Source organism: Glycine max, chromosome 20, assembly GCF_000004515.6.
Source record: "Glycine max cultivar Williams 82 chromosome 20, Glycine_max_v4.0, whole genome shotgun sequence".
Taxonomy (NCBI): Eukaryota; Viridiplantae; Streptophyta; class Magnoliopsida; order Fabales; family Fabaceae; genus Glycine; species Glycine max.
The window spans coordinates 10,600,485-10,613,284 of record NC_038256.2 but is presented as its reverse complement, the minus strand read 5'-3'; the positions used below and the strand labels follow the sequence as shown (position 1 = coordinate 10,613,284).

General features: G+C 41.3%; 1 protein-coding gene across 1 annotated transcript in view; it reads right to left on the bottom strand.

Annotated features, from left to right (window-relative positions):
• Nucleotides 1–1,270: 1,270 nt before the first annotated feature.
• LOC106797613 (uncharacterized) overlaps nucleotides 1,271–12,800 on the bottom strand; it is a gene marked incomplete at its 5' end in the record, with an annotated part of 42,411 nt that continues 30,881 nt past the window's right edge. Inside the window, one exon of the mRNA XM_026127383.1 lies at nucleotides 1,271–1,504. Within this exon, the coding sequence (XP_025983168.1) occupies nucleotides 1,271–1,504 (234 nt within the window). The remainder of the gene's footprint in view (nucleotides 1,505–12,800) is intronic.

Genomic DNA, 12,800 nt, shown 5'->3' with positions numbered 1-12,800 from the left:
ATATATTTTGAAGAAAAACAATGTGTCTATTAGAGAAGGAAAGTATGTTGATAAAATTTTCTCATAACCAAAATGAGATTTAGGATATTAGCATTTCGTTTCTAAATGATCATTTAGAAGAAACACTGGGTCCTACTGAAAATAGAGGAAAACCACTCAAAGTGTATAAATCTCACACAAGAAAGTGTTTTATCATAATTCTGAACCATAGATATGTCATGACTTGACTTTGCAAATCATTTCCTATCAAATCAAAGATAACATGCGTAATCATGGATCAATAGGACATTTAGGAAGTTGGATTTTGGTGGGAAATTTGGCTTTGGGTGTTTCGGCCTTTTCTTTTCCTGTCTTTTTTTTTGTTTAGCGCGGCACGAAAGATATGTGGACACAAAGATTTGGTTGGTAACCAAGAAGGGGAGCTTCATGTGTGATTAACCTCCTGCTGGCTAGTCACATGACGCATATACCTGTGCATCTGGAGCTCTATCCTCTGCAGGCAATCGGAGATGGACCTCAGAGATAGTACCTCCTCTTGAGGCGGCGGTGGTGCATTTGCAGCTAGCTATTGGTCCTCCTCCGGCTGCTACAGTGCTTGGCCCTACGCCTGCCTGGGGATGCAATATTTCTTGATGAAGGCCCTATTAATAGGCAACCGAGTGACCTTGCTGGGGGCGACAGGCACTTCATAGGACTAGTAGAGGCCCGTGATCAAAGCAGGAAACCCCAGGGCCCTATCGGACTTCTCCGGGTCCACAGGGTGTCTCGTGGGTGCAATACCTGCAAACTGATAAATGGCATCAGAAATCAGCTAAGCCACATGCACACTCACCTGCGTCAGAATGGCATAAACCAACTGACACTTTGGCAGGGGGAGATAAGAGTTGTGGTCGTTGGATAGAATGCTGCTAAGTAGCAACATCATCCATATCTATGTAAGGGTGGTCATACTGGTGCGCATGATCTGCACCCGTCTCCCTGCGGCGGTCTGGGTGAAGTCTTGCCCCGGTATGCATAGCAGCTGGGCAATAGCCTCCTCATCAAAGCCAGAGACTTGTCTCCTCCTCTAGTTGTACTCGCACTGATGGCCCTCTGCCAAGATCAGTGGGTGCCCCAAGAACTGATCGAAGGCATTTGCATCGAAAGGAATCTATTGGCTTCTCACCCAGGAGCGCATATCACGGACCCCCTCCTTGGTAGGCCATGCATTAGCGTAGAACTCCATGACTACCTCCAGATTGAATTTAGCCATGGGTGTCACAAGTGGTGCCTAGTGCCTGTGGGCTATCTCCCCCTGAAAGTCAGGAAACTCATTGTGCCTTAGTTGGACCTGTATTTCTTTGAGGAATGACCATCCCTTGATGGTCTCAAAATGTTGCTGATGTTCTGCGCTCCGGAGCCGGTGCTGGTCGAAGTCCATGTCAGCTTGCAGGGCAGCACTGGAGCCCTCTCTGATGGTGTCCTTCCTGGTCCTCTTCGTGGGAAGCTTTCTCAGGGCCATCTCCTGCGAAGACACATTTGTAAAGTCAGTTTACAAGGAAATACCATTTTAAAGCACAATCAAGCAAAAATGGCATACAATTCCTTCTGACAAACACAAATATCAATATGAATTTAGAGAAAACTTACATGTCGACACTTGTGCTTCTCTAGGATGCACATATACTGACACACATTTTTCTTAAGGAAATACATTTACGAATACACACATGTGCAAGGTATTTTGCCACCTATATCAACATACATGCGTATGCAAGGTATTTTTGCTACCTACATTTACGTACAAGCATATTCAAGGTATTTTCTAGCTACATTAACATACAAATTAACAAGGTATTTTTGCTACCAACATTAACATACAAATTAAAAAGGTATTTTTGCTACCTATATTAACATAAAAATTAACAAGGTATTTTGCTACTGTAGAAGCAAGCTTCATGATGATGAATCAAGATTGATTCAAGGAGTTTTGATGATAACAAAGATGATGACAAAAAGCCCAAGAGAATGAGTTCAAGATTGAGTCAGGAACACTTCAAGAATCAAGAGAAATTTAATTTCAAGATTCAAGAATCAAGTTTCAAGATTCAAGTTTCAAGAATCAAGAATCAAGAATAATCAAGTTGAAGATTCAAGAATCAAGAAAAGACTCAATCAAGATAAGTACTAAAAAGTTTTCAAAACATTGAGTAGCACATGAATTTTTCACAAAACCTTTTACCAAAGAGTTTTTACTCTCTGGTAATCGATTACTAGTAGCAAAGATTGTTTTCAAAAAGCTTTCAACTGAATTTACAACGTTCCAATTAATTTCAAAATGGTGTAATCGATTACAATGATTTGGTAATTGATTACAAGTATGTTTGAACGTTGAAATCCAAATTCAATTGTGAAGAGTCACATCCTTTCACAAAAATGCTTTGTGTAATCGATTACAATGATTTGGTAATCGATTACCAGTGATAAGTTTTGAATGAAAATCAAAAGATGTAACTCTTCCAATGGTTTTCAAGTTTTTCTAAAGGTTATAACTCTTGTAATGGTTTTCTTGACCAAACATGAAGAGTCTATAAAAGCAATACCTCGATTTGCATTTGAAGAGACTTACAAGACTTACTTACAATCTTTACAAACAACTTTTCCACACAATCTTTTACAACCTTTGAATCTCTTTGAACTTCTTCTTCTCCTTCCTTTGTCAAAGGCTTTCAAAAGTTTTCTGGTTTTCCAAACCTTGAAAACAAAAGTGTGTTATTCATCTTTTTCATTCCCTTCTCCCTTTGCCAAAAAGAATTCGCCAAGAACTAACCGCCTGAATTCTTTTTGTGTCTCTCTTCTCCCTTTTCCAAAAGAACAAAGGACTAACCGCCTGAATTATTTTGTCTCCCTTCTCCCTTGTCAAAGAATTCAAAATGACACAGTCTGAGAATTCTTTTGATTCTTCCTTTCCCATTAAACAAAAGATTTCAAAGGACTAACTGCTTGAGATATCTTTTGTTTCCCCTTCACAAAGTTTCAAAGGACTAACCTGCTAAGAACTTTGTCTTAACACATTGGAGGGTACATCCTTTGTGGTACAAGTAGAGGGTACATCTACTTGGGTTGTTGTGACTGAGAACAAGAGAGGGTACATCTCTTGTGGATCAGTTCTAGTGTAGGGTACATCCACTAGGTTGTTCAAAGAGAACAAGGGAGGGTACATCCCTTATGGATCTTTGCTTGTAAAGGACTTTACAAGGTTGAAAAGAAATCTCAAGGACCGCAGGTCGCTTGGGGACTGGATGTAGGCACGGGTTATTGCCGAACCAGTATAAAACTCTTGTGTGTTTGTCTTCTTCTTCCCTACTCTTTTAATTTCCACTGTGCACTTTAATTACCACTTTTACTTTTGGTTAAGTTTATATTTCTGTTCTTTACTTTCTTAACAACATAGTAAAAGCCTAAGAAGGGTAAATTTTAATTAGTAAAGGTCTAGTAATAATTAATTGAACCCCCCTTCTTAATTATTTCGAGGCCACTTGATCCAACAAGTGGTATTAGAGCAGGTATCTTGTATAAAGTCTAACCACTTCAAGATTCATGGCCTCTTCAAATCCTTTGTTTCCTAAAGGAAATTCCATTCATAGACCACCCGTTTTCAATGGTGAGGTTTACCATTATTGGAAAACCCGTATGCAGATTTTCATTGAAGCCATAGATTTAAACATTTGGGAAGCAATAGAAATAGGACCTTACATACCCACTGTAGTAGATGTAAGCACAAGTACCACAACACAAAAACCTAGAGATAAGTGGACAGAAGAAGAATCCAGTATGATCTTAAAGCCAAAAACATTATTACTTCAGCCCTAGGAATAGATGAGTATTTTAGAGTGTCAAACTGCACAAATGCCAAGGAGATATGGTATACTCTCCAACTTATACATGAAGGAACCACTGATGTAAAAAGATCTAGAGTCAATACCCTTACACATGAGTATGAATTGTTTAGGATGAACCCTAATGAAAACATCCATAGCATGCAGAAAAGATTTACACATATAGTCAACCATCTTGCCTCTTTTGGAAAATCTTTCCTAATGAAGATCTAATTAATAAAGTTTTAAGATGCTTAAGTAGGGAATGGCAGCCTAAGGTAACTGCTATTTCTGAAAGTAAAGATCTTTCCTCTATGTCTCTTGCTACTTTGTTTGGAAAATTGCAGGAACATGAGATGGAACTCCAACGTCTTAATCAGAATGAAGAAACTGACAAAAAGAAAAGAAGTATAGCACTTAAAGCCTCTTCATCAATGCAAGAAGAAAATGAAGAAGATGAATCAAAAGATGAAGAAGACTTCTCACTCTTTGTGAAGAAGTTTCAAAAATTTATCAAGAAGAGAAGAATCGAGAGGCGTAAGAACTTCAACAATGGAAGAAGATCACAAGAAGACTCTCAAGTTCTTAGATGTAACAAATGCAACCAACTTGGTCACATCAAAGCTAATTGTCCTTCAAATGAAGAATGGCCTAAGAAAAGTGATAAGAAAAGGTATCATGAAAGAAGGACCAAGAAGGCCTACATTGCATGGTGTCGCAACCTACCCTTTTGCAGGCAAGCAAGGCGAGGCTCACGGGTGCGTCTTCCAAAGGAGGAAAATGCACGGAGTCACCACCAACGTTTATTTGTGGAAAACGTCAGAAAAACCAAAGGAAACTGGTCATGAAGAATATTTCAGATTCGGGAGTTGTATTTACGTTTGAGGAAGGTATTAGCACCTCTCACGTTTGTCCCAAAGGACAACAGCCTTAAATTAGAATTGTGTAAAATTGCGTATCTAAACTTTTATTTTTTTTTTATTTTTGAGGTCGACAAAAGTGGGGCTCTTGCTCCTACGTACCCTCCATCGAAGTGGAAATCATACCTACGTAGTTCTTTCTAAAGGGTGAATCGAGCGATTCTTTTTACTTGGAAGATGGTCTTTTTAAGGCGTTGGACCTTAAAATGATCCATTTTTACTTGGTGAGAAAAACTGAGGTATCGAACCTTAAAATCCTTTTTAGTGATTTTTTGCGGACGAGCTTGACTTTGCGAGTTGATTTTAGCCTTAGTTTCACTTTAGTTTTTAGTCAATTCAATTAAGAAAGAGAAATCCCAAAGAGAAACATCCGATTGCTTTTTTTGGTTTATTTTACTAAAAGATATTTTTTGATTATTATATTATTATTTTACCTCTTTTTGGTTTCCAACGTGGTTACAGCATGACCGAACGGTTGAATTTCATTTTAACAGAAATTAACGGATATTACAATTCGAATGATCGGTGGAAATTTATTTTATTTTTTGATTAGGCGAGAAAATGACTTAAGTAAATGACTAAAGCACGTCAAAAGGGGGTACGGAAAGTAAATGAAATGAAAATAAAAGCACGCGAAACAAGTGGGGACCACTAAGGGTACATAGAATGAATTGAAAAGTTTGATTTCGGGAACTTACCGGTTGAAGACCGAAGAACGACGAAGAACAAACGACGAACGACGAAGAACGGTTGAAAATCTTCGCGAAATCACCCACGGAAACGTTACGGAAGCGCCTCGGCTTGGATTTTCTTCACGGAAACAATTTTCCTCACTAATTTTAAGTGATTACGAAGTACCAGAAGGGCTGAACCCTTTTCTTCTTCACTCCTCCCCCTATTTATAGGAAAATAGGGGAGGAGCTTGCCACCCAACTCGCCCAGGCGAGCCAGGTTGCTTCCTCGAGAAGCAACCGCCATCTAGAGGAACATCCTGGAAGGCCCAAGTGGGCCTGGTTTCTATTTGCACCCCATTTTTTTACTAAATACATCCACTTTGCTTTTTTTGGTGATTCTTTTTCCGTAACGTTACAAAACTTTACGAATTTCGTAACGATGCTTGTTTTCTTTCCGTAAGGTTAAGGAACCTTACGGGTCATGTAATTACTCCTTTTTTAGCTTTCGGAATGTTACGAAAATTCATGGATTGTGTAACAATACTTCCTTTTGATTTCCGGCATGTTACGGAATTTCACGGATTGCGTAACAATGCTTCCTTTTGATTTCCGGCATGTCTCGGAACTTCACGTATTGTGCAACAAAGGGTGCCAAGTACCTCGAAGCGGTCAACCAAAGGTTGCATGCCATCAAACAATAGTCCCCGGACGAAATTAGGGTATGACAGTTGCCCCTCTTTACTTACCTTTTATCGAAGATAAGAGGAAAGAAAAGATAAAACACTGATTTCGTCCGTCTTCGCCCTTTCCGTGATTAGTCTATGACGACTTCCGTCTTTCCTTCTTCTTTCTCTACACAACACAAAACAAACACAAACAACAAAAAACACCAATAACATAATATACACATATACACATATTTGGCGAAGGAACCAATCGGGAAAATAACAAAAAACAATATTTCCCAGTCACCGGAGGCTCCGCGCTTGATAACGGAGGACACATGAACAGTGCTAGGAAATCAATTCATGGGGCTCCGAATAGGACGGTGGAGGATACACGAACAGCGCTAGGCAATCAATTCGTGGGGCTCCGGACTTGATGGTGGAGGACGCATGAATGACAATCAATTCATGGGGCTCCGGATAAGATTTGAGGGTGGAGGATAGACGAACAACGCTAGGCAACCAATTTGTGGGGCTCCAGACTCGATGGTGGAGGATGCATGAACAGCGCTAAGTAATCAATTCATGGGACTCTGAATAAGATTTGAGGGTGGAGGATAGACGAACAACGCTAGGCAATCAATTCGTGGGGCTCCAGACTCGATGGTGGAGGATGCATGAATGACAATCAATTCATGGGGCTCCGAATAAGATTTGTTGGCAAGACCGAATGGTCCACCGGGTTTTTTCACCTAAAAAGGTGAACATGCTTTAGCAAGGAAAAATAAATCATTCGCGAGAGCACCATATCTTAGAGAAACAATATACCTATGCCAAAAGCAATTTTCCTTGTAACAGAAAATGAAGGGTAGGATGTCAACATTTAGCTTTTAAATGAACATTCAGGGGAAACTTCGGGTCAAACTGAAACTGGGAATAAAATCACTCATAGTGTATAAAAACTCACACAGACAAGTGTTTTACCCTAATCCCAAACCATAACTGCACCATGACTTTATTTTGCACATGATTTCCTGTCGAACCAAAAGATCACATGCACGATCACGGATCAATAGGATTTTCTCGAGGGTAGTGTTTTTGGAGAGGAAGCTAGGTGTGTCGGTCTTTTCCCCTTTGTTTATGTGGGGCGGGATATCGCCAGTCGAGAGCGACTTTGAATGGCAATCCCAAAGGAAGAACTACTTCAAAAATGGGTTTTCCTTTGCCGGCAGTCATTTACCCTGCCGAAAATTTATCTGGTCGGAAGATCTTCTATTCTCTTTCTTGCTTTCCATTATTGATCGGGAATTATTCTGTTTTCCTCTGATCTTTTTCCTTTTTACTTTCTTCCGATCTTCGACCGGGAATCCTTCTTTTCCTTTTCTTTTCTTTCTTTTCATTTCTTCCTTTCCGATCTTTGTTTAGGAATTCGGGTTTTAGCATTCGTTATTCGCTCTCCCTTGATGAGATTCTGCTGTCCTTTTCTTCGGGGGAAAGGATGAGGATTCTTTTCATTGGCCAAGGTTCAAAGTAGCTTAAGGTTGTGTCTCAACATGGTCTTTTCATCGTGCGAGCCCGATTTTGATATCTGGGGCAAAACCAATTCGTGCGTCAAGGTGTTGGTCTCGGGTTGAATTTCCATATTATTTCCACGAGGCACGCGTAACAATGATGATTTGGAAACAACGTGCAAAATTAGTCATGGCTACAGCTAGGTGGGTACTCAAGCATCCAGTTTATGGCATCGTGATACTAAGGCTTAGGATTTACACAAGTAGACCCAATATTTCCAAATTATGTTCTTTCATCGGTTCAATGAATCCATCCATTCTTATCTCGGTTATTCTGGAAAATAAACTCTGAGCGTCAGTCTCTTGTTTCCAACAGATATGTTTGCTCTTTGCGAATGATTTATGCTTCCTATGACCATAACATGCCGACCTTCGAGGTCTTTCTTTGTTTTTTCTTTTTGTTTCATTTTTTCGTTTACAAAAAACTATACATCCATCGTTATCTATGAGAAAAACTTGTCTTTGTACACCTACATTCCTATACACGACAAACTTTTTCTGTATACACATGCATTAAAAACTCTTTATCTTTATATCAACACGGTCTATAGACAAACTCTATTCCTGTTCAAAGATTTCTTTTTCATTTTTTCAACATACACTCGTGGTTTATACAAAAATTTCTTTATATACACTCATTACTCACACACAAGAATTTCTTTTCACACCTTATTTACACACACAAAAAACTCTTTTCTTTTCCTTATATATAGACACGACATTTGTTCACAATGCCTCTTTCTTTTTTCTATTCTTGGCGTTATCATGATTTTTTGTTCGTTTTATTTTTAGGACGACATTCCTAAAGGAAAACTCTACAAGGTTCCGGAATTTCAACAAACATTATCGACAATAACGAAGTAAGCACTAACGCAACAGTCCAAACAACATGTATGCATAAAACAAAAGACAATCGAAAAAAACAAAACAAACGTTAGTCCCTCAAGTTATAAAAATAAAATGATATGTAACAGATAAAAGAGGAAACATAAAAGAGAATATGAATCTGGGGATCCCCCGGTCATGTGGCTCCACTCCCTCCCAAGAAACTGAGTAAATCTGTCATCTCCTCATCCATGTGGACCTCCTCTGCATCGCCGGGAGCCTCTGCGAGCGCCTCCCATGCCTGGGCCTCAGACCAATCTTCGGGCCATGCAACCTCAGCCCTGAACTGATCTGGAGTAGGGCACGCAAAAGGAGCAAAACCCTGGCTCTGCTGACTGATGCTGAGCTGGTAGAGACACTCATGTATCTGCACCTGCCCCCTGTGGTTGGCCGCCTACTGGCGAACCAAGTGCTGTAAATACCGCTCCATGCCAAATGACCCAGTTGGATTGGCCAGATGAGGTGGCGACGGTGCATCTGCGGCCTGCGGTGCATCACCCTGCGCCTGTCTAGGCGTGCAATACTTCTCAATGAAGGCCCGGGTGATCGGTGGTCGAATCACCTTACTAGGTGTGACGGGAACCCCGAAAGACTGGCAGAGACCCGTGATCAATGCCGGAAAACCCAGGGCCCTGTTAGACTTATCTGGGTCTAGAGGGTGCCTGGTAGGTGGCATACCTGCAAATAAATAAATGGCGTCAGCGATCAACTGAGCCACATGGACGCTCATCCGTGTCAGGATGGCATACACCAGCTGACACTTCGGCAGAGGGAGGTCGGAGTTATGATCGCTTGGCAAGACGTTGCTGAGCAGTAATGTCATCCACATCTGAGTCAAGGTGGTCATGCTGGTGCGCATGATCCGCACCCGCCTCCCGGCAGCGGTTCGGACAAAATCCTGACCCGATATGCATAACTACTGGGCGATGGCCTCCTCGTCAAATCCATCAGCTCGGTTCTTTCTCTGACTAAACTCGCACTCCTGGCCCTCCTCTAACACTAGCGGGTCACCCAGGAACTGGCTGAGGGCGTCTGCATCAAAAGGAATCAACTGGCCCCTTACCCATGACCACATGTCCCGCATGCCCTCCTCCGTGGGCCAAGCATTAGCATAAAACTCTAGGACTATATCTGGGTCAAACTTAGCCATGGGAGTGACCAGCGACATCCAACACCGGCGAGCTATCTCTTCCTGAAAATCTGTGTACTCATCGTCCTTGAGCTGGACGCGTCTCTCTCGGTGGAATGACCATCCTTTGATGGCCTCGAAATGCTGCTGGTGCTCAGCGCTCCTGAAACGATGGTTGTCAAACTCGGGAGCGGCACTGGTCCCTTCAGCCGCGGCGTCCTTCCTAGATCTCTTTGCGGAGAGCTTCCTCGGTGGCATTTCCTGCGAGGACAACATTTGGAAAGTTAGTTTACAAGAAATATACCAATCATTACAAACAAGAGCCAAACAACACTTCATATGGCGCGAGTGTAAACATGCACTCTATATAATAATCATATTGGGGCCGTGCTATTTTATGACACATACGCATTTGCACACATAAAAATTTTGTGAGAAGCATTTTACGACACATTTCCATTTACATATTTTTTCACAAACCTTTTCATGCTACATCCTATATATATACACATTTTTTGGAAGGCTTCTTTTGCTACCTACTCACAAATACACATATTTTGAAAAACACTTTTACGCTACCCATCCAAACACTTTGTAAGGCACTTCATGCAAGGCATTTTCATGCTATATATATATTCATATTTTGCAAGGCATTTATTCAACATTTTGCAAGGCTTTTTATTCAACATTTTGCAAGGCATTTCATTCAACATTTTTCAAGGCATTTCATGCTACATATTTACATACATATATATTATCGAAGGGCTTTTTCATGCTATCTAAGCGCAAGGCATTCCTCATGAGGCAGCAAGCTTTGAATTTCTAGTCAAAAAAAATTCCTCAACATATTCTAATACTCATGCATCTTTTACATTCAAAACCGGAAACTTAGATTCCTAGGCATGAGTCATCCTTTTGGCACTTTAGTCTAGCTTCTACAAACTACCCACACACTCACAATGCGCACAATTTATTTTGCAAGCTAAGTTCCACAAAATCATGCGCAAATGCCATTGAGGCATTTCACCAAAAACGTGAAAAATGATGACCTAGGGGCTGCAAAATTGGTGATTCCCGTAGCCTTCTTTTTGAATGAGGGGGGGGGGGGGGAAGAGTTTTTGGTGCAGAAACCTTCCCCCTTCCCCTTTTTAACCCATTTCGTGCAGGGGTTGCTCGCCCAGGCGAGCTAACCTGTAATTTTTTTTTTGGGAAATAAGTAAGACTCCTAAGGGTCAGTGTTCGCTTACTCGAAACCCCTTAGGGTAGATTAGGCATCTGATACTTACTTTATAGACATAACAACAATAATTACTGGAGATTTTAAAGGATACTAGGCTACTTTGCAGCGGCACTTTCCGTTTGTCCTGGGCTAGGCAAAGGATGACGACCTATTGGTCGTGACCCAAGCCTCTCCTTGCGTCCATCCCTAAGTACCTGAAAGTAGGAAACAACAATGCATGGCGAATCGTGACCGCGTCGTCGTCTTACCTTAATTGGTTTCTTCCTTTAACCTTGTCTCGACCTCTGACCGTTGCCTAAGACGATTCTACCCCTGTTATCACAAAATATGCATGCGTATGCGCATGCATGAATGTTTTCGAATGCAATAATCTTCTTAGTGAAAGCTGGTTAGGTTCAGTTTTAATTAAGCGCTTGGGGCACCCCATGAACTGAGCGAAAAGGCTCAGGTTATTACAAACTGCATATGGTTTAAAACCAAAGTGAGGACTGAAGCCTCAGACCCATGTTCTCTTCTTTAAAAGAATTGTGATGAGACAATTACAGCGGACAGGAATCCCTGGAGGAAACCAAAAAGAACACAAACACAAAAATAAAAAGAACATGTAGCGGTTTCCTCCATTGCCCCAGATTTCAAGCGTAATACCGCTTAACAACATCGGAGTTCATGGGCGAGGGTAACTCCTCACCATCCATGTTGGTGAGCACTAGAGCCCCCCAGAAAAAGCCCTTTTCACAACGAAAGGTCCTTTGTAATTTGGGGCCCATTTCCCTTGATTATCTTTAACAGCGTGGGATATCTTTTTCAGGACAAGGTCCCCCTGATTGAACTTGCGCGGGCATACCTTCTTGTCGAACGCGTTCTTTATCCTTTGTTGATAGAGGCGCCCATGGCTCATGGCCGTCAAACGCTTACCTTCAATAAGGTTGAGTTAGTCGTAGCGTGTTTGAGCCCACTCTGATTCCTCTAGGCCCGATTCTGCTAGTATCTTTTGGGAAGGGACTGTCATACCCTAATTTCGTCCGGGGACCTTTGCTTGATGACATGCAACTTTTGTTTGGTCCTTGTGAGGTGCTTGGCACCCATCATTAGGCAATTTGTGAAGTTCCGGGACATGCCAGAAATCAAAAGAAAATACTGATGCACAATCCGTAAGGTTCTGTGACACACCGGAAATTAAATGGAAGCATCGTTGCATAATTAGTGAAATTCCGTAACATTCCGTAAGTCAAAAGAGGGGATGATTATGTAATCCGCAAGGTTCCGTAACATTACGGAAAGAAAACAAGTATCGTTACGAGATTCGTAAGTTTCCGTAACTTTACGAAAAAAAAGAATCACCAAAAAAGGTAAGGGGGGTGAACTTATCAAGATAGGGGTGTAAATAGCAATTCAAATCTAGGCCTCCGGAACATTTTGGAAGTTGGGTTGCTTAAGGAGGAAGCAACTGGGCGGCAAGCTCCTCCACGTTTTTGAAAAATGGTTTCCGGGGCTTTCGTGGCTTCCGTAATACTTCCGTAAAATTTCCGAAAACCTTGGGTAAGCATATTCCACTTAACATTGGTGAAAGGGAAAAGAAAAAAGATGAAAATCAAATTCGAAAACACTTCCGTAAGGATTCCGTAACTTTTCAGTAAAATACAAAAAGGGGGGTGAACTTAGTAATTCGGGTGCGCTTAGAAATCTTCTTCATTAAGTCTTTGGGCGGCAAGCACCTCCCTTTTTTCTATAAATAGGGGAGGGGGGAGCTGTTTCAAAATGTTCAAGACCCCTTTGGCTATGCATTTCGGCTATTTTGGGCAAAAAACACGTTTTCGTGAAGAAAAATCGAGTGGAAGTGCTTCTGTAACGCTTCCGTA